At 42.2% G+C, this 19,618-nt stretch overlaps 1 protein-coding gene across 1 annotated transcript; it reads right to left on the reverse strand.

Annotated features, from left to right (window-relative positions):
* Positions 1 to 11,191: 11,191 nt before the first annotated feature.
* LOC9269151 (acid phosphatase 1) lies at positions 11,192 to 12,983 on the reverse strand. Its single transcript, XM_015783288.3, has 2 exons — positions 12,360 to 12,983; positions 11,192 to 11,891 (listed from the first exon to the last, which is right to left on the reverse strand). The coding sequence occupies exons 1-2, from the start codon at positions 12,704 to 12,706 to the stop codon at positions 11,507 to 11,509; spliced, it is 732 nt and encodes a 243-aa protein (XP_015638774.1). The 5' UTR covers positions 12,707 to 12,983; the 3' UTR covers positions 11,192 to 11,506.
* Between the last annotated feature and the right edge of the window lie 6,635 nt (positions 12,984 to 19,618).

A 19,618-nucleotide genomic window follows, 5' to 3' on the forward strand; every position in this document is an offset into this window, starting at 1 on the left:
GCCATTCTGCCTCAACAGTAGCAGTATCCAGTGCCGTCAGTTCTGCTTCCATGGTTGACCTCGTCAAAATAGTCTGTTTGCAAGACCTCCACGAAACAGCACCACCACCCAGTGTGAAGACATATCCACTAGTGGCTTTGATCTCATCCACATCAGAGATCCAGTTAGAATCACTATATCCCTCCAGTACTGCAGGATACCCAGAATAGTGAAGCCCCAATTCCATAGTACCTTTCAGATAGTGCATTACTCGCTCAAGCGCACGCCAGTGATCATCTCCCGGATTAGAGGTAAACCGACTCAACTTGCTCACAGCAAAGGAGATATCAGGCCTAATTGCACTAGCCAGGTAAATCAGCGAGCCAATGATTTGGGAGTATTCCAGTTGATTCCTAGCAATTCTCCTGTTCTTGCGAAGCAACAAGCTAGGATCATAAGGTGTTGGAGAAGGCTTACTATCAATGTAGCCAAAGCGATTTAAGATCTTCTCCACATAATGGGACTGCAAGAGTGTAATCCCATTCTCACCTCTAATTAACTTAATGTTTAAGATAACATCAGCTACTCCCAAATCCTTCATATCAAAATTTTGAGACAAGAATGATTTAACCTCATTTATCACCTCAAGGTTTGTCCCAAATATCAGTATGTCATCAACATACAAGCACAGAATAACTCCCTCACCCCCACCATGGCGATAGTACACACATTTATCTGCCTCATTGACTGCAAAGCCTGCAGATGTCAATGTTTTGTTAAATTTCTCATGCCATTGCTTAGGAGCTTGTTTCAGACCATACAAAGACTTCAACAATTTGCACACTTTGCCTTCTTGACCTTCAACTACAAATCCATCAGGTTGATCCATATAGATCTCCTCATCTAGCTTTCCATTAAGAAAAGCTGTCTTAACGTCCATTTGATTAACGAGAAGACCATGTGAGGCTGCTAGGGAAAGTAGCACACGAATTGTGGTCAATCTAGCAATAGGTGAGTATGTGTCAAAGAAATCTTCACCTTCTTTCTGAGTATAGCCCTTAGCAACAAGCCGAGCCTTGTACTTTTCAATAGTACCGTCAGGCCTGAACTTCTTCTTGAACACCCACTTGCACCCCACAGGTTTACACCCATAGGGTCGCTCTGTCACCTCCCAAGTCCCGTTAGAGATAATGGAATCCATTTCACTACGGACAGCCTCCTTCCAGCAGTCTGCATCAGGAGATACGTATGCTTCTGAAATTGACTTAGGGGATAATGGAATCCATTTCACTACGCAACATCTTCTCCCTCCAGTCTTTGTTCGTTCCCCTCCTTACCAGACATACTCCAACGAGCTGGTCATCATCGATCCCCAGTGGGGCCACAACCACGCCCACTGTCCATTTGCCGCCGCCACATCCCTTTTGGATGACACATGAACAAAGTGGCGTGCAGCGGTTGGAGGTAGCGCCATAGGGGTCACCCTAACGAGCACATCCGTGACACGTTGTGTACCCCCATGGAGGATATCCCAGTGGACATGGTCGGCCACACGAGCACGAACCCCATGGCTCATCACCCCACCCACACGGCGACAATGACAACTACGGCTGTGGATGTGGAAGCTGCTATGTCATCGTTGGGTGGAGATCATCGCAACCGTATCTTCTCCTCTAAGCTGTGGCAACAGCAAAATCTGCGGCAGCCGGGCGGCTGGCCTAGCTTATCCCAGTTGTCTTAACTATCTTGTATGACTCTTTCACTGCTAAGTTATAAGAGCCACCATTTCTATTTATGTGCCATGTACATGGTATGGATGTGATAAAGATGTTGTGGATGCGTGTACTAACCACTGATCATGGGACTTAGTGTACGCTCCAGGTATTCGGGAATTCCATCCCAGGGTGCCGATAGCACCTATCGCTACCTATACCCCGGAGAAACCGTCGCCACCATTTTCATCCCCAAACCACCAATGTCGCAACCATCCCCTCCATCACCGCCGAGCCCTAAGAACACCAAATCTGGCATCCCCGAGGTCGGGGGACACCGGATCTGACCAACCCCAACCTCGTGGTGGCTAGATCCAACATTGGTTGTGTTCTCTCTGTTCACAAGCACCACCATTGCTTCCACCTCGAGTTCCAGCTACCATAATCGATGTCTCCTCCGCTCCTGAGTGCTGGCGGCAACCTCTTCACCTGTGAGCTCGGGCCACCGCCACCTCCTCTCTCGAGCCTTAGGGGCGCCAGATCCGGGCTCCTCAAGGTTGGTGGACGTAGGATATGACCGCCCCCGACATCGCGGTCGCTGGATCCAGCGATTGTCGTGTCGTCTCTCCCGCTCACAAGCGTCTCTGCCGCCTCCACCTGGAGCTCCGGCCCCGACCATCGTCGTCTCCTCTGCCCTCGAGTGTCGGTTGTCACCTCTTTGTCCTCAAGCTCTGGCTACCGCCTCTTCCACATCGAGCTCCACTTGCCTCCTCCAAGCTCGACATTCAACTTGCTGAAGATTGTGGCGGATGGTGGCGGCGGTGGAGAAGGTGGTCCTGCTGGCGGCTAGGTGCAACATCCTCACCGGTAATCCCGGGAGCTCCAGCGGTCATTCTAGGTCTTCTCTACCCCTATGAGCTCCATTCGAAAATTGTTGTTTCCATAGGAATTTCTTTTGGTTCCTCATGTGAGATGTGAGATTGTCATGATCGAGCTCCGTCATGTTCTTTTTTCTGCAAGAGATTTTGTTATGTTTAGTTTGCAGTATGAGATCCAAATGATTGATTCATTTATGTTTGTAGTGTTTTGACACCGTGTTAATAAGACAGTGATGAAAAAGAGTTAACGCTGTTTTTTTTCCACATTAATACACATCAGTGACGGGTGCTAACACGTGAATTGATTTTTTACCTGTTAAGCTGCTCAGTGACGGGTGATAATATGTGGCCCATTAGAGAACAATCTCCCCTGTGAAGGGTGAAATTTTGCAGTCCGTCACAAGTGATAGTCGCCACTGACAAGTCTCCATCAGTCTCCATCCCTGATTCACTATAATGTGTATTTCTAGATTCCGGACTCCACAGAGGGCTTAAAAGAAGCCAGTTGCCACGAGCAAACCTGAGACCAAAAACTACACCCTCCGTCAAAAAAAAAAAAAGATAACTTCTAGGAAAGCTAGCTGGTTCATCTCCAGAAGTTGGTTTTTTATGGGACGAAGGAAATAGTTGTTACAACGTCGTTATTACTGCATTTAGAAATGTTATTATTACGCGTTTGTTCGTGTCTCTCTCTCTCTATATATATAGGATACCCATATGGGACTCCATGGTGCACGGGCTCAAAGGTATAAAAACACAAATTCTCTCAAATTTTTAAAAATTTACAAATTGTAAGTAGATATCTAGGTATATGAATTTGATTCATACAAATACCTAACAACTCAAACTCAACTTTATTTCACAATTCATTATTACATACCTAACAAATTATATGTTTAGATGTTATATACCTAGAACCAAAATCTAACAAAAAAAAAAGTTCAAACTCAGCTCAAACTTGTTTGAACTTGTTAGTAAAGAAGTTAATGTTTATATCTAAACATTTAAAAAAAATTCATACTCATTCAAATTGGGTATATACTCAATTTGAATCTTGGAGCCCATGCTCCATGTAGCACCAGTTAATTTACCTATATATATATATATATATATATATATATATATATATATATATATATATATATATATATATATATATATATATATGAATTGGAAGTTGGATAATACGAACCTAGGTGCATATGGACCAGCAATCTGCACCATTCATATGTGCCTGCGGATGTCAAAGCTAGATACATTTAGCCCTTGGTAGCGTGTACATATCTGCATTTTTTCCCCTTATAATAAGAGGAGGGGATGGTACATGATACAATTTCAATGACTGAAATGCCCTTTAAATAGTACTACAGTGCAATTCAATGTGTAGTTTTTGATTCTTCTTTTTAGTTTGTTGTTGCATGATTAGTTCATTTCACATGGATGCTCTGATCCTACAAGCAGTAAGTCAAGTCAGTACACAACGATAGATGTGTCAGCGTATATGTTTTTCTAATGGAAACTAATATATTTTCCCTAGCTAAAAAATGATGGTATATATCTTCTTGCTAAAAAGAACAGGGGTATTATTAGTTTGAGGGAAGGTCTGAATTTCCAGCGATATATGGTTGACCTTTCTAAACATGAAATTCACACTTGTCATGGTGTGTGGAGATTATGATCTGAATATATTTTGATGTATCATTTGTATAATGAAACCTATGATATAAATTATCATTACAGTTTGGGATATGTATGGTGTGGGATTGATTGATGAAGAAAAAATTGTGTACCTAAAGGTTAATTTTTTGGCATCAAAACTCGGAATGTCATGGGAGTTACCGGGTTTTAGAGATATATCAATTTCTTAGTGTTGTTGAGTGCCATATTATTTTCTTAATGATGTTTAGTGATACATCATTTACGAACTTATTATTTTAAGATTTATAAACTTTCGTTCATTTTAAGATAAAAAAACTTGCCACGAGATATGTGATTTGTAAATGTCATTTATACCTTGAAAATGTAGAGAAATTTCGCAATTCCAAATGTAGGGGGATTCTTATTTTTGTTTTGAGTCGTAGCAGAAGTTCTTTCTTGTGTGTACCTTCAAAACGCTTTATAATTTATAGTGTGGTAAAGTCTCAATATAACTGTGCCTTTTTTCCTCTGATCTTCATTTCTCTTGTTTCTTCCAGTGAATTGTGAATCGAGGCAGTAGTATGTTGTATACGTATGTATGAGTTTTCCCTATATATTTTACTCTAGTGTTTTTTACAAGTTACATAGACAAGCCACACCTGCAAAAATTAGATTTGTAACATGTAGGAGCAGTGAAGAAAATCTAACTAACATGCATGAAGTGAAGAAATCAGGTAAGGGATGCTAGCTGAGGGGCAAACCTGGAAGGCTGTGTATTCCCAGAAATACTGAAGAAACGTGCGAAAGTTCAACTTTTGAACCGTTAATCGATAAGGCGATCAGGAACTGTGGATGCGTAGAGCTCGTTGAGTAGTGCAAAGTAGACTATGAGTTTGTAGTAATCGGAGTCCGAACGAAGCCCTGAGGATTGAATTGCTGTGGGCCGTTGATCTCCTTCTAGAGTCTATATAGCCAAAAAAAAAAAAAAAGGAAAAGGAAAGATCGATACCCTGAAGCCCCTGCCACTACTCCTGCGCCCCTGCCACTGCTACTACTGATGCTGCCATTTCCTGTCACCGCCGCCGCTTCTGCGTCGCCGCCACCGCCCCAACCGTTGCCAGTCGCTGCAGCCTTCATCCTCCATCGCAACCGGTGGTTTCTTTCCTTTCCGTTTCTTCCCGGTGAGTTCTTGCTGCTATCGATCTGAACTAGGGCTGCTGCTCTGTTTGCTTGCTGCCGCTGCTAGCGTTCATCGCTGCTACTGCTGCTTGCTGATTGTGTACTGCCTGCTTGTTGCTACACCAGGGAAGAAGAGAAGAACAGGAAGGAGGGAGAGAAGGGGAAATTTGGAGAATTTGGTGGATATTTCTAAATTATTTGTTTTTCTTACAAATTAGTATTTCTAGGTAATCTGTTTAAGTCCCTAGTTGTTTCTAATTTATATATAAGACGATCGGTTTCCAGTAGCTCGAATTTATTTTTATCGGCCGCTAGACAGAAACCGTATTTTCAAATCTAGTAATTATTCATAGAGATTCAAGTTTGGTGAAGTAAATAAGATTTGTAGGATTCGTTGTTATCTTTCTAACGCCGCTGGTTTCGTTCGATTCCGATAAACGGTTCAGGAGAAACACTAGAAACAATGTTGTTTATGGATGGGAGAGGTGTTTACTTATTGTCCTGAGGTTGGGATAGGGCCGTAGGAGTGTGCCACTTAATTTCTTATAGTCATATGTGAATGTGTTTGATGAGATTTTGTTTGTGTAGGTGGTGGTCCTTTAAATCGTGCATGATACCAACCCTTCATTAATTGGAGGCAAGTGCATGACGAACTAATTGTGTGATTAATGGATTGTTTGCTCTATCTATTTATTTCATTATATTTCTATGTGATATGTGACTGCTTATGTGTAGACTGTTGTTTATGCCATTTAGATTTCAAGTTTATCTTATGTTTACAACGTTATTCTTGTTTTAATATTCTGGATTCTGGTTCTGGTTAAATAATTCAACTTCCATGCTTGCCATGGATGTGCATATAGTTTCAATTTGGTTCCTTGTTTCCGGTTTCAATTATTCATGTTCCATGTGAGTCATGGATGTGCTATCTGGTTTTTATTCATGTTTCTGTGGGTAAGCGCTGATCACGCTTACTCGGCTTTGCCGGTAAATGCTAGGATGTATTCACAATTGTCTGGGATGGAAACTACTATTTTAATTCATGTATGCCCGAGATGGGAACTACTATTTTTTTTTTCTTTGATTTGGTGTTTGAAAAGTGTTTCTTAACAAAGAAAGAAAACTTTCTGTTCATGCTATATTGGCACTGATGTGTATATGCGTTTTCTAGTTTAATATTGTAGTTGCTGATTATTTCCGTACTCACTCTTGTGTTTATTTGGTTTTAGGTACACATTGAGAACGGCATGCTTGGGCGGGAAATAGCACCCTTATATACACATTTATCTATACACTATCAAACTATATTGCTTAGGTTCATAATGACACTCAATCTATATCCCGGTTTGGTCAGGTAATAATTATTTAGATATCTATTAGTTTATTTTCATGGAGTTATATGGATGGATAGCATTGTGTGAATGAAATTATTAATAGTTTACATTATAACTACATGTCGTGGATGTCCATATTTACAGGGGAGACTTTGTCGAAATTCCTAATGTATTTAGGACTTCATAGTTTTTGTTCCGTAGTGTGTAGCATTCTAGGTAAGAGATTACCTGGGGTGTTACAGTTGCTCTCTCTGTTTTTTTAATGTATGACGCCATTAATTTTATGACCAACATTTGACTATTCGTTTTATTTAAAATTATTGTGCGAATATAAAAATATTTATATCGTGCTTAAAGAACATTTGATGGTAAATCAAGCTATGTCATAGTAAAATAAATAATTGCATAAATTTTTTGATTAATTAAGACGAATGGTCAAAACATATATCAATGTCAACAATGTTATGCATTAAAAACCGGAGGGAGCACTTATTATCCTAAAATCATTCGTTACAAAGGACGATATGGGACCTAGGGGTCATTGTCTTGATACCAGTAAATATGAATGCATCCCTACATGGTCGTCTGAAAGCCACTTGTGTCATGCCAACCACCATGCAGGCATGAAGCATTATATAAGTTTGGAAAAAGTATGAATTACCCCCCTGAACTATTGCGGTCGTCTGAATTACCCCCCGAACAACAAAACCGGACATTCTTCACCCTGAACTATACAAACCGGACAAATTACCCCCCGACCCAATCCGCGGTGGTTTTGGTCTACGTGGCGTACGTGTGGCAGTCCACCTCCCCGCGTCCTCCCCGCGTCGCCCGCCGCCGCCGTGTCCTCCCCTACCGCCGCGTCCACCTCCTCGGCGCCGCCCGCCACGTAGACCAAAACCACCGTGGATTGGGTCAGGGGGGTAATTTGTCCGGTTTATATAGTTTAGGGTGAAGAATGCCCGGTTTTATGTGGTTCAGGGGGGTAATTCAGACGACCGCGATAGTTCGGGGGTGCTAATTCGTACTTTAGGCTACATTAGGTCAAGTTGTTCTTTACGTACATAGCAAGAACATATACATAGGGGCCAACATATATATTCCCATGCATGCATGCAGCGAAAAGCAACAGTAAAATTAATTACTACACAATTAATGTGGGCAACAGTACATGTTTGTTGTTGGTGAAACAGTACGTGCAAAGAGGACGATTTGTAGGGTTTATCTGAGGTGTCAACTTTAATCAATAACGTCTACTTTTATCTGAGTACTATTTGTTAAATAACATCTCTATGTACCCTAGTCGTATTTGTTAAATAACATCTCAATGTACCATAGTCGTATTTTGACCGACCGATAAAAAATGATTTCTCCACCAGTGCATTATATGCATTTCTGCATGTACAGGTATTAAATCAATATATAAGTTTTCAAACCACTCTTTATATTACTGAAGGGTGTGTGCTCCATGCATGTCCTGTTTCTTCTCTTGATATTTAGTCAATCGATAGATATGTCTGTAAGGGAAGCTATTTTAAGCCCTCGGTGGTACGAGTCTTTGTTTAATTTCTTGGTTTGCTTATATGGGCACGCGGTCGAGGCAATCTATCTATCTATTATATACTAAAAGTCCATTAAACTTCCTATAAGCGCTCCTAAGCCGCCACGTGACCTTCTATAAACGCTCCAACGATGTCAAGTGGCAGTCTAAAAATCTAACCGTTGATTTTTCTTTAAATTGGTGGGTCCAATATTTTTAACCATTAGATCAAATAAAAAAAATAAAATCCTCCTCTCCACACTGGTCCCCACCTCCTCTACGTTCCCCTCCTCCTCCAGTTGGTACGTAACGTACGTACTCCCTCTCTCTCCACATATCCTCTTCCCTTTCCTAATCTTCAATCTATCTATTATCTATTATCTATCTATTATCTACTAAAACTCCATTAAACTTCCAATAAACGCTCCTAAGCCGCCGTATAGCACCTCTAAAAACACTCCTAAGTCGTTATGTGGCGCTTTAAAAAATTTTAGAATACAGTGGACCCATATTTATAACCATTAGATCTATTATAAAAAAATACAATTAAATTTATCTCAAAAACTCGCATTGTATGTGCACATATAGGTATAAAAAAACAAGTACGTCCATACTTTGATACGCGTAAAACGCTGGGCCCACATCATTCTTTTTTTTTCTTTCTCACTTATTAGATGGAAAACCAATCTGCCTATATTTATCGTCTCACTTTCCCAAAAAAAAAAGACAAAACTTAATTACCTACGTCATATACTATGGACAAAATGATAAATCAAAAAAAATATCAATATATTAATAGTAAAATCAGAAAGAAATACTAATAAGAAAAATCATAAACGCCAGCACTTATTGTTGTCAATAGTCTTTGAACTACGATTTTGTTAAAAATAATACCACACAGAAATAAGTAGGAGGCAAAAATTATAATTATTTTCATCACCTCCTCTTTTTGTCCATCCCTGTCCTTCAATGCAGGGTGTAGTGTTTACTATGCCATCGTAAATATCGCAGGCATATGCATATGGTTGAGTTAAGATGGTGTCAGTAAAAGACCAATGTAGACAATGTATCTAAAGTGACATTCTTACTAATGTAATCCTTTGTGGGTATGCCTATAGTGAACTAAGTGTTAAAATGGTGCCATAGGATGGTCTTCAGGTGCACTTCTACGTCAATATGGGACCTATGTTTCAGGGCATTACATAAGAAAGCTTTTGTAGTTATCGACTTCATCCGTTAGAGAGACATTTATGTCTATTTTTAACGGTGCTATCGTATTATCCGGTAGAAGTGGTATGTTTAGACTATTTATACATAGATGTGGAAATAAGTGATGGACATCGAGTTAAGCAGTGTTGATGATTTTTTAGTGTATTAATAATATACAATGCAGTTTTATTTATTAAAAATGCACATAGCTTTTAAAACTATAACAATAGGGGAGTTTATATATGACCACGACAAAATGATTTTTATTTAAATATGAGAGATATTCTTATTCTTATATTTAGTAGTATATTAAAATATTACATCTATTTTATGGCAAATATATTTCTTTTTTATTGGAAGATAATTTACATTCCCTTACAGTGTATATAATGATATATGATTTATTTTACTATTCTTTTTCTTGAACAACAAAATGTCAGTGCATCTATGCGGCTTTTATTTCCAGTTTATATTTTTGAAAATATTTTCTAATTTATATTCCACCCTTATAGTGTTTGAAATACAACCTACGATACATGTCCGCGCGAATGCGCGGGCTACTGTTAAGATAAATTTTAAAAAAGAAGAGAACATATAAGGTTATTCTGCTACTTATTCAATTCCTTGAAAAGATAAAAAACTCAGACTATACGAAAAGGTTTAATAAAATTCGTAGATGGATAATGTTTACTTTATTTCTTCATGTGCAGTTTGTAGATCAAACTTTACTCTTGCATATTTATGAAAGAATATTTGACAATAATCTGTCCCTATAGATGTTTGTGGAAGTACATATCTATAGTAAAATAGTCATTCTGATCTATTTTTTCCATATTAAAATATTAATAGTTCCTCAGAACATAGCACAACTCCAAAATATGATAGAATCGTAAAATGAATAAAATTTAAATTGGTGGTAAAGTCCCTTTTTATCATTCAACTTTGCTCGAAGTACAATTTTTAACCTGAACTACAAAATTGGATATATTCTTCACCACCAACATTTAAAACTATAGATATATATAACACCCTAAATTATATTTCATGGGGATCTTGATTGATAGATAGTATCTTTTCATCAGCACGAGCTTAAGGGTGAGTTTGAGGAGGAGGAGATTGAGAAGATTGGGAAGATACGTAAAACGAGGTGAGCCATTAGCGCATGATTAATTGAGTATTAACTATTTTAAATTTAAAAAATAGATTAATATGATTTTTTAAAGCAACTTTTCTATAGAAAATTTTTACAAAAAATACACCATTTAGTAGTTTGGGAAGCGTGCGCGCGGAAATCGAAACAAACTCACTCACTTTCTTCAACTGCCGAACGCAGCCTAAAATCAGGTACTCCGTACGTTTCATGGTTATGTGTCTAATCGTAAAGAAATGAACAATAAGGGCGCAAATAGGAAGACAATCTCCATTTCAAATAAATCAACGAAACAACTGTACGCTGAGATTTTTTTTGTCTGGATTAAATACTAGCTTGGAGGTGAAAAACAGACTTTGACTAAAGTTTATTTTCTAAAATTTAATTGATTTACCCTTTAAATTGCCAGTTTGCCACTTTGACTAAAGTAGAGCGCCGACTAGCTAGCTAGAATAATTTAATAATCTGAATTAAGAACCGATCGATTTATGCCATGGCGTAGTGTTACCACTCTCACCACACATTTCTCCTTCATATATACGAAAAGACAAATTCAGTCAATATTCGACATGTTTAATGAAAGGAACTTTTTGATCCATTACTCTCATTATTGATTATATATTGTCACAAATCCAAGCAGCTTGCTCAACACACGATACATCGATCAATATATGGCCAACCCATGCCAAACAAGGGTTATTACAAATTCAAATCTCACCTCTCATCAATAGCTAAGAAAGGAAATCAAGCATATGCTTCAAAGGTTAACTACTACAAACAGTTCATGAGAAGAAATCAAGTAAATATATGAAACACACGCGAATTATGGATCATCGAGATATGGCTAGCTAGCGAAGCTAGCATTATGGCGCAGGCCGGCAGCCGAGCTAGGCGACATAGTACATGGGGTTGGGGTACTTAAACGTACGGCAGCCCTCCGGCGAGCCGAGGATGTCGGTCCACTGGTCGCCGATGTTGCCGACGATGACATAGCCGGCGTCCACAAGCTTCTGCCGCTCATCAGTCTTGAACGCCTGTGTTGTGGTCTGAAGCCCAACCGGCTGGAACAACAGTTTCTCCCAGCTGCAGTAACCCTGAGAGAGGAGGTTGTTGGTGGTGACTGTCCTTTGGTCCTCGGTGCGGTCAGTCAGGAATACTGGCTTAACACCGAGCTGGAGCAGCCGTTGGTAGAGCCGCAGCGTCCCCTGCAGCGCCGGTGCGCTTCCCTCGGACACGTACTGGATGAAGCTTGCCTGATCATATGGCTGAACTCTGCGAACGGAATAATAATTTAGATTATTTCAAAAAGAATACTCCCTTCATTTTTTAATAGATGACACCGTTGACTTTCGCCATCACGTTTGACCATTTGTTCTATTCAAAAGGTTTTTTGTAAATGTTATTTATTTTGTTATAACATATTTATTATTGAAAAAAATTTAAGTACAATTTATACTTTAGCATATTTGCACTATATTTTTTAATAAGACGAATAATCAAACGTTATTACAAAAGTGAGTGACTTCATCTATTAAAAAGGAGTAGTATTTAAAAGTGCTAAAACATTAATAAATGTCTAATTAAGGTGGTTAGTGGGTACATCCATTTATATTAATTAGAATTTCAAATTTAGGACTCATATTTTTTTTGAGAGGGAACAATTTATTAAATTTGATGATGATATATAACTAAAAGAAACTTGGTGACCTAGGGTATAGGTATATGTGTATAAATACGTACCCGTAGCCATGGTTGGCTTGGTAGGGCAGTGTGGAGAGCGCGGTTTCGTCGACGTCGAACACCCAGATCTCCTTGCCGCTGCCGGAGAGCTTGAGGCTCTCGGCGTAGGCGATGGCCTCGTTGATCACCACGTCGGCGTCGCGGGGGTATCGATCGCCGGTGAGGTAGTCGGCGAGGTATTTGGCGCAATCCGCCGTGAACGTCTTCCAGCCGATGATGTTGTGCGCCTCAATGGCCGTCCTCACGCTGCCGCAGTACGGCGGCGGCTTCGCCTCCTGGGCGCTGCAGAAGCAGCTGCCCGCCGCCGCCACCACCGTGAGCACTAGGAGCAACCTCGCCGTCGCCATTGTTGCCGTCTCCTTTCTCTTGAGCAGTGATGAGCTGCTGTAGAGGAGAGATCGAGGAGGCTGTGAGCTTCAGCGAGGAGGGCATGGGGTTTATATAGCAGAGGAGGAAGGAGAGATCTAAGAGGGGGGTTGTCAGTTTGGGCGTCAACGTCGAGGTCGCGCGCGCCTTGCCGTACGTACTCGCGAGCTCAACATTTCACCGGCGAGATCTCCGTGCGTGCGTGCCGCCGGAGCGTACGTTGGCGTAAGTTGCGGGTTACGATCCCGTCGAATCGGATTAGGACGTTTTGCCCGGCGGATCGATCGACGCGCGCAGCGGGGTCATAACGTTGTTGTTTGCTGTAATAATGCATAGTTGCTTTGCATTTGCATATGTCCGGTGGCGATCGATCGACTCCATCCGGGGTCAAGTGTTAGAAATAATGTTGTTGTTGTAATTAATGGTAGCTGCTTTTATGGTGGGGTACTACAGTACGTCGTACTGTACTACTGTGTGCAATTAATTGATTAAGGTGTGCGTGCACAACGTACCTGGGGATATGATCATGTATGATATGTACACGTACAGGACCGTGACGTGCACTGTGATTTGTTCAGTGGAGTTTGTCGAACGCGTGTGAGTTGTTTTCATGTAGCCGTACGTTTACCACCACCGAAGAAAATCAGGGTTGTAATTGGACTTTTTTCCATTGCAATGCTTTTTTTTACTGAATGCTTATCTCTATCTCTATCTCTACTACTCCCTCCGTTTCATAATGTAAGTCATTCTAGTATTTTCCACATTCATATTGATGTTAATGAATCTTGACATATATATATCTATATAGATTCATTAACATTAATATGAATGTGCGAAATACTAGAATGACTTATATTGTGAAACGGATGAAGTATTATATAAATTAAAGTTGTTTCCGCCAAAATTTTAGTATGTCATCCGTGTTTAAGTTAGTTTTCTAATATTTATCTTTATCTCAAATCTATTTTATACCTAAGCAAGGATTCTGTGTATTTGATTTTGTATGTCATGCATACATATGTGTCTAATCCGTTGCCGCGCACCTCTGCAGCGCCGCCGCCGCGCCACCACCGTGCCACCCGGGCCAAACCCTAACGCCGCCGCCACATTGATCTACCACCTCATGCGTTTTCTCCCCTAATTAATTGCAAAAATTGATTCCTCACTCATCCCTCATCCTTTCCCATGATTTTCCCTTTCAATTTGGCTTTAGTTCATTAGATTTAATCTTCGTTTAACGGTAGTGAATGATGGCCAATCAGTGATCTTCCCCCGGCCGTTTTTATCCCGAGTTTTATGGATTTGCTCCGAGTTTGGGAAATACTGAAAAAAGAGATCAAGTGGATCAAAAGCCCTTAATCAGTTTTAGAAGACCGAGAAATATTCAACTAGATTTGATGGAGATGATCGGCTTCGGTATTGTACGTGCACGGAACTATTTTCCGGAAGTTAAGAGAGGCAGGCAGAGCAAGGGAGGTAGGAGGCAACGCTTGTTCAATTATAATATTTATCAATACTGATCTTTCAATTTATTCCTCAGCTCTCAGTTGTTGTACCATTAGAAAAAACGCTTTTACTCGTTGTAACGCATGAGTATTTTTTCTATTAATAGAATAAGAGAGAGGGGATCAAATATGTATGTATGTTCTTTTTCCTTTGAGTTGGACCCTTGATAGCGAGTCGTTCGTAGTGATTTCGTCAACATTTGGATATACCAATTCAATTTTTCGGAGGTACTGATAAGGATAGGGTATGCGTGTGTATTTATAGGATGAGTTGAGTACGTTACGAGCGCATGCGTTTTACTGTGTAAGTAAAAAAATGTTATGAAAAACTAGAGAACGTAACAGTCCTAGATTTTTCTATTATGACATGCTCCAATTGGCAAAATGCCATCAGAACAGAGGTAATTGCTTATATGCCACTAGAATAATGCACTGTCGTACCTCCAAAATGCCACTGCCACTCAACAAAGTCCCTAAAATCTTGCAAAATGTAATTTCTACATTTTACTCTCCTTTCTCTGTCCGTTTCGATCGCCTTCCTCGTCGCTGGGTGAAGGACAGCGTCCGCAGGCTCTAGTGTGTCTAACAAGCATAGTAAAAGAAAGGGGACCTGGCAGGTGATTAAACCGGGAAAAACTGAAACCAACACCCTGAGAGCTGAGTTTTGTCATGACAACCGCCTAGTGATTTGGTTTATTTAAAAGACCGCCTTCACAATTGACCGCAGATGAACCGGCTGGTTTTGGCATGACCCGACGAACCGAAGCAAACCGAGCCAGCCGGGTCAATGTGTGCAGCAACAGAACTTAAGCCACTTAGAGGCCCATGTAGCATAGCAAGTATATTTATTCGAAATAAACTCAAAATAGGTGCCTATGTTGAGAATCGATCCCTATTAGGTGTGATTTTGGCACTACTGAGGAGATGAACCATGTTTGCTATCAAAACATGTGAAGTATTCCTATGGTTTCAAACCGCGGTTTAACCAACGGAGTAGTGAACTAACAGCTTGACCGATTCAATCTCCGGTCCAGTTTTTTCTACTATGCTAATAGATAGGGGTGGATATCAAGCTGGCTTGGCTCGAATGCTGCTCCAATGAGCTCATCCAGCTCGATCACAAGATAGATCTGGGCAAGGCAGGCACCAGACGCCTTCGTCTCCGCGAGCACAGGCAAATAAGCAGGAGGAACAAGCTTGCGGCGCAAGTTGATGGTCGGCAGAGCGAGCAGGAGATCAGAACGCGCGCTGGCAAGCAGCACGTACGACGACACCTTTTTGGAGCGGTGAGCTCCACCGCGTACGGAAGCCTGTCGATCTTCTGTCGGTGGGGGGAGTACTCTCGTCGGCGGCCGGCGCTGGAGGTCATCGCCCTCCGTACCTCGCTGCCTGGCTCGGACCCCCGGATGGGAAGCTAGGATAGACGGCTGCTATGCACCTGTGCGGCTGTGCTTGCTCATGAATCGTTTGCTTGGTGGCAAGGATTTAATTATAATATATGGGCTGCTGCAAGATGGGGCCGTGGTCACGTTGTTGTTACGTCTGATGGGCTACTAACACGTTTTATAAACATATATATTTGCCTTTATGATAGAGGGCTGCTACAAAACGGGATCCCGTTACAACGGGATAGACATATTAACTATTTTCTTGCACGAGTATCACAGGTATCAGGTCTTAGGTATCACAGATACCAAGTAACAGGTATCGTAGAAATCGGGTACCATGTAGCTGGTACCATAACATGTATCATGTATAGGTACTGTCTCATAGAAGAGTATCCCGTTCCAACGGGATACCGTTCTCTAGATTTTCTGTTATGATATCATCATCTCTAACGAGCTAAATCATTAGATCAGCTCGTTACAAAATTGCAAAGGGCTGAGCCAAGCAAGCTAACGAGCTACTCTCTCTGATGTAAGACATATTTCTGTTGTCATAGCGATCACTTAACTTCCCCCATGTAAGGAAACCAAAGAACTATATATATGTATGCACCCGATAGGTACTAAGATGATTGCTTAGGCTCCAGTCAACAATTAACTTAGCACATGAAAACTACAATGATAATCTCTTTTGGAAAATCCAAAAAATAAAATACACCTAACATTTTTAGATGGAGGGAGTACGAGCTTTTTCGTCCAAGTCTACTGACAAGGGAGAATGATACAGTTGCTGAGTTTGACGTGGATTTGACTATTGGTATGGATCAGGGAGGAGGACAGCGGTGTTGGGTAGGGGTGGCAATTTGCCCATAGGGGAGTGAAGACCTAGCGGGTACCCGCCCCTACGGGGTTGGGGGCGGGGTTGCTTTTTCACTTGCGGGGCTATCGGGTTGGGGCCCCGATAATTTTCGGGTTCGGGGCCGGGGGCAGGGATAGAAAGTGACCCGCGGATCACCCGGAACCCATTGAAATTAAGAAAAAATATGTTTAGCACTTCACCCCAATGGCTAAGGCCCAATAAAAGCCCATATGCTAGCCACCTGGCCCATTTGATCCCCTAAGCGCTACTCCCTCCGTTTCACAATGTAAGTCATTTTAGCATTTTCTACATTCATATTGATATTAATGAATCTAGACACACACACACACACACACACACACACACACACACACACACACACACACACACACACACACACACACACACATATATATATATATATATATATATATATCGTAGCGGTTTAGTTCGATCGCTGCACCATCAAGATGAGCCTAGAGGAAGCGCGCCGCATCTCGCTGCATTAGGAGGAGTTGGAACTCGAGAGTCGAGAGGAAGCGAGCCGGCTGTATTGAACAAAAGTGGCAGCTCAGTTGGGAGGAGTCGGTTGACCGTGTGGTGTAAATAACTACTTCATCCATTTCACAATATAAGTCATTCTAGTATTTCCACACACATTCATATTGACATCATATGAATGTGTGTGGAAATGCTAGAATGACTTATATTGTGAAATGGATGAAGTAGTTATTTACACCACACGGTCAACCGACTCCACACGGTCAACCGACTCCTCCCGACTGAGCTGCCACTTTTGTTCAATACAGCCGGCTCGCTTCCTCTCGACTCTCGAGTTCCAACTCCTCCTAATGCAGCGAGATGCGGCGCGCTTCCTCTAGGCTCATCTTGATGGTGCAGCGATCGAACTAAACCGCTACGAAGACCAGCCTCGATCTCCTATCCGACTCTCCCTCCACCCAGGTATATCCCATGAGCTTCATTACAGTTTTAACTATGCAGCAATTAGCTTTATGTACGGTATGTTTTCATTTGTACTGCTCGTGAGTGGATAAGGCAAATGGAAGCTTGATTAGAGCTTGATTACTTTGTACTGTAGAATTGTAGAATAGATATGAAGTTTTCATTTCCCTTATCCACTCACGAGCAGCCGAGCACCCGCTCCTTCTCCCTCTCCTTCTCCCTTATCCACTAGCGAGGAAGAGAGCAGCGGCGGCGCCCTCCCCACAGGTGAGTGGCGACACGCTATACTCTTCCTCGAGAGCGGCGGTGCCCTCTCCCGTGTGGCTGGCAACTGGCCTCAACATAGCGGCGGTGGTGGCTCCATGCATGGATGACAGTGGTGGCGATTCCATGCGACGACAGCTAGCTTTTCCCTAGCGGCGGGACGGTGGCGGCTTGCGACAAACCTCTACCCGGCAACTCAACGGCTCGACGGCGACGGTGTTGGTGGTCTCAACCTTGCTAGATCCACACGGTGGTGAGTAGAAGCTGATTTCGTGGTTGTTAGATTGGATAATTCAATCTTTGATGTGGATGATTCATTTTGTTATTCGATGTGGATGATTCAGTTTGTTCTTCTATGTCAAATGATTTGGGGCTACATGGATTTATTTTTTTATATATGTCAAATGATATTGGCCGTCAATTACAAGCAACTCGAAGCATCCATCGGCTTGATGCGAACCGATGCATCGAACTTATTTTTTTTCCTTGCGTGCACCTGAAAGGTGTCTATTGTAGAACCGGCAACAATGGTTTGAATCATCGGTACCGTCTCTGTGGTGCTGATTGAAAAATCCGGCATTCAAGTGTAGTTCTCAACTGGCAGCTATTAGCATTTATGTAGTAGTGACACTAACCTACATAATTTTTTTAATAATTGATAGTTCAAACTAGTAAAGTTTGATTTAATACTAAGCTAATTACATAAAACTGTAAGTGATATGGAATCACTAGTACAGAATTTATTTTTCCGTGCGGTCAAACTCTATTTTTCCGTGCGGAGGTAGCGCCCGTCTGCACCCAGGGGTCTACGAAAATCAATATTTTCACGTGCGGGCATCCAAACCGCACGGGATAATCATTTTAAGTGGACCGCCACGGGATAATCGATTATCCAGTGCGGTCAAGTTATACCGCCCGCACGCAAAAAAGAAACACAAAATAAAATAAAATAAAATAAACCTAACCCTAACCCTAGAATCACCCGCCGCCGCTCCCCTTGTCGTCGCGCCGCCACCACACTTGGCCACCGCAACCCGTCGGTGAGCCCGCCCGTCGTCGTTGCTGTCATCGCACCGCCGCCGCCGCCACCCTCGAGCCCGCTGCTCCCGGCTGCCGCCGTCGAGCCCGCCCGCCGCCGCCACCGTCACGCCGGTTGCCACTGCCGCCGGATCCGCACGGATCCGAGTGGGGGATGACCACCGACGCCACCGCCGGATACGGGCACGGGCCGGTGGCCGTTGCCCCTCGCTGCCGCGCCCGAGCCATTCGCCGCAGGGCCACTCAACGCCGCCGTGCCGCTTGCCGCCATGTCACCTCCCGCCCGTTCCGGCCCAGCTGCCGCCTCGTCGGCGGCGCCGTCGAGCCGGCCACCTCCCGCGGAGCGGAGAGGAGAGAAGAGAAAGAGATGGAAAAATAGATAGAGAGGAGGAAAGTGTGAGAGAGAATGGAGTGCACATAAAAAAGGAATGTAAGGGAGAGAAGGCGTGAAAATTTTGAAGTGAGTGAGAGGGAGAGGTATTCTCGCATGTGGTCTACTTAATGTGCACACACGTGAAAATTGATTTTTCCGTACGGTCTTCGTAAGGAGCTGCACAAGATAATGGGAATTATCCCATGCAGTCGGATTATATGCCCGCACGGGATAATGTATTTTCCCGTGCGGGCGAGTGGCAACATCCCAATGCCGGTCGTCCGGTTTTTTCAGACGGCACCACTTATAATCCGCCTAAAATATACCGGGCCGACGTCCATGAATTTTTTTTTGTGTACTAGCGAATGGATGGACTAACATTTTGTATTTAAAAATGTGTCGGCAACGGCCGGCGCGGCTTGGCCGATAAGCTACGGTCACTGTACTTAGCTTCTCGATCTTTCTTTTTTTTTCCCACGAAATTCTACCATGCACATTAACTCATA

This window comes from Oryza sativa, chromosome 5 (genome assembly GCF_034140825.1).
Source record: "Oryza sativa Japonica Group chromosome 5, ASM3414082v1".
Lineage (NCBI taxonomy): Eukaryota > Viridiplantae > Streptophyta > Magnoliopsida > Poales > Poaceae > Oryza > Oryza sativa.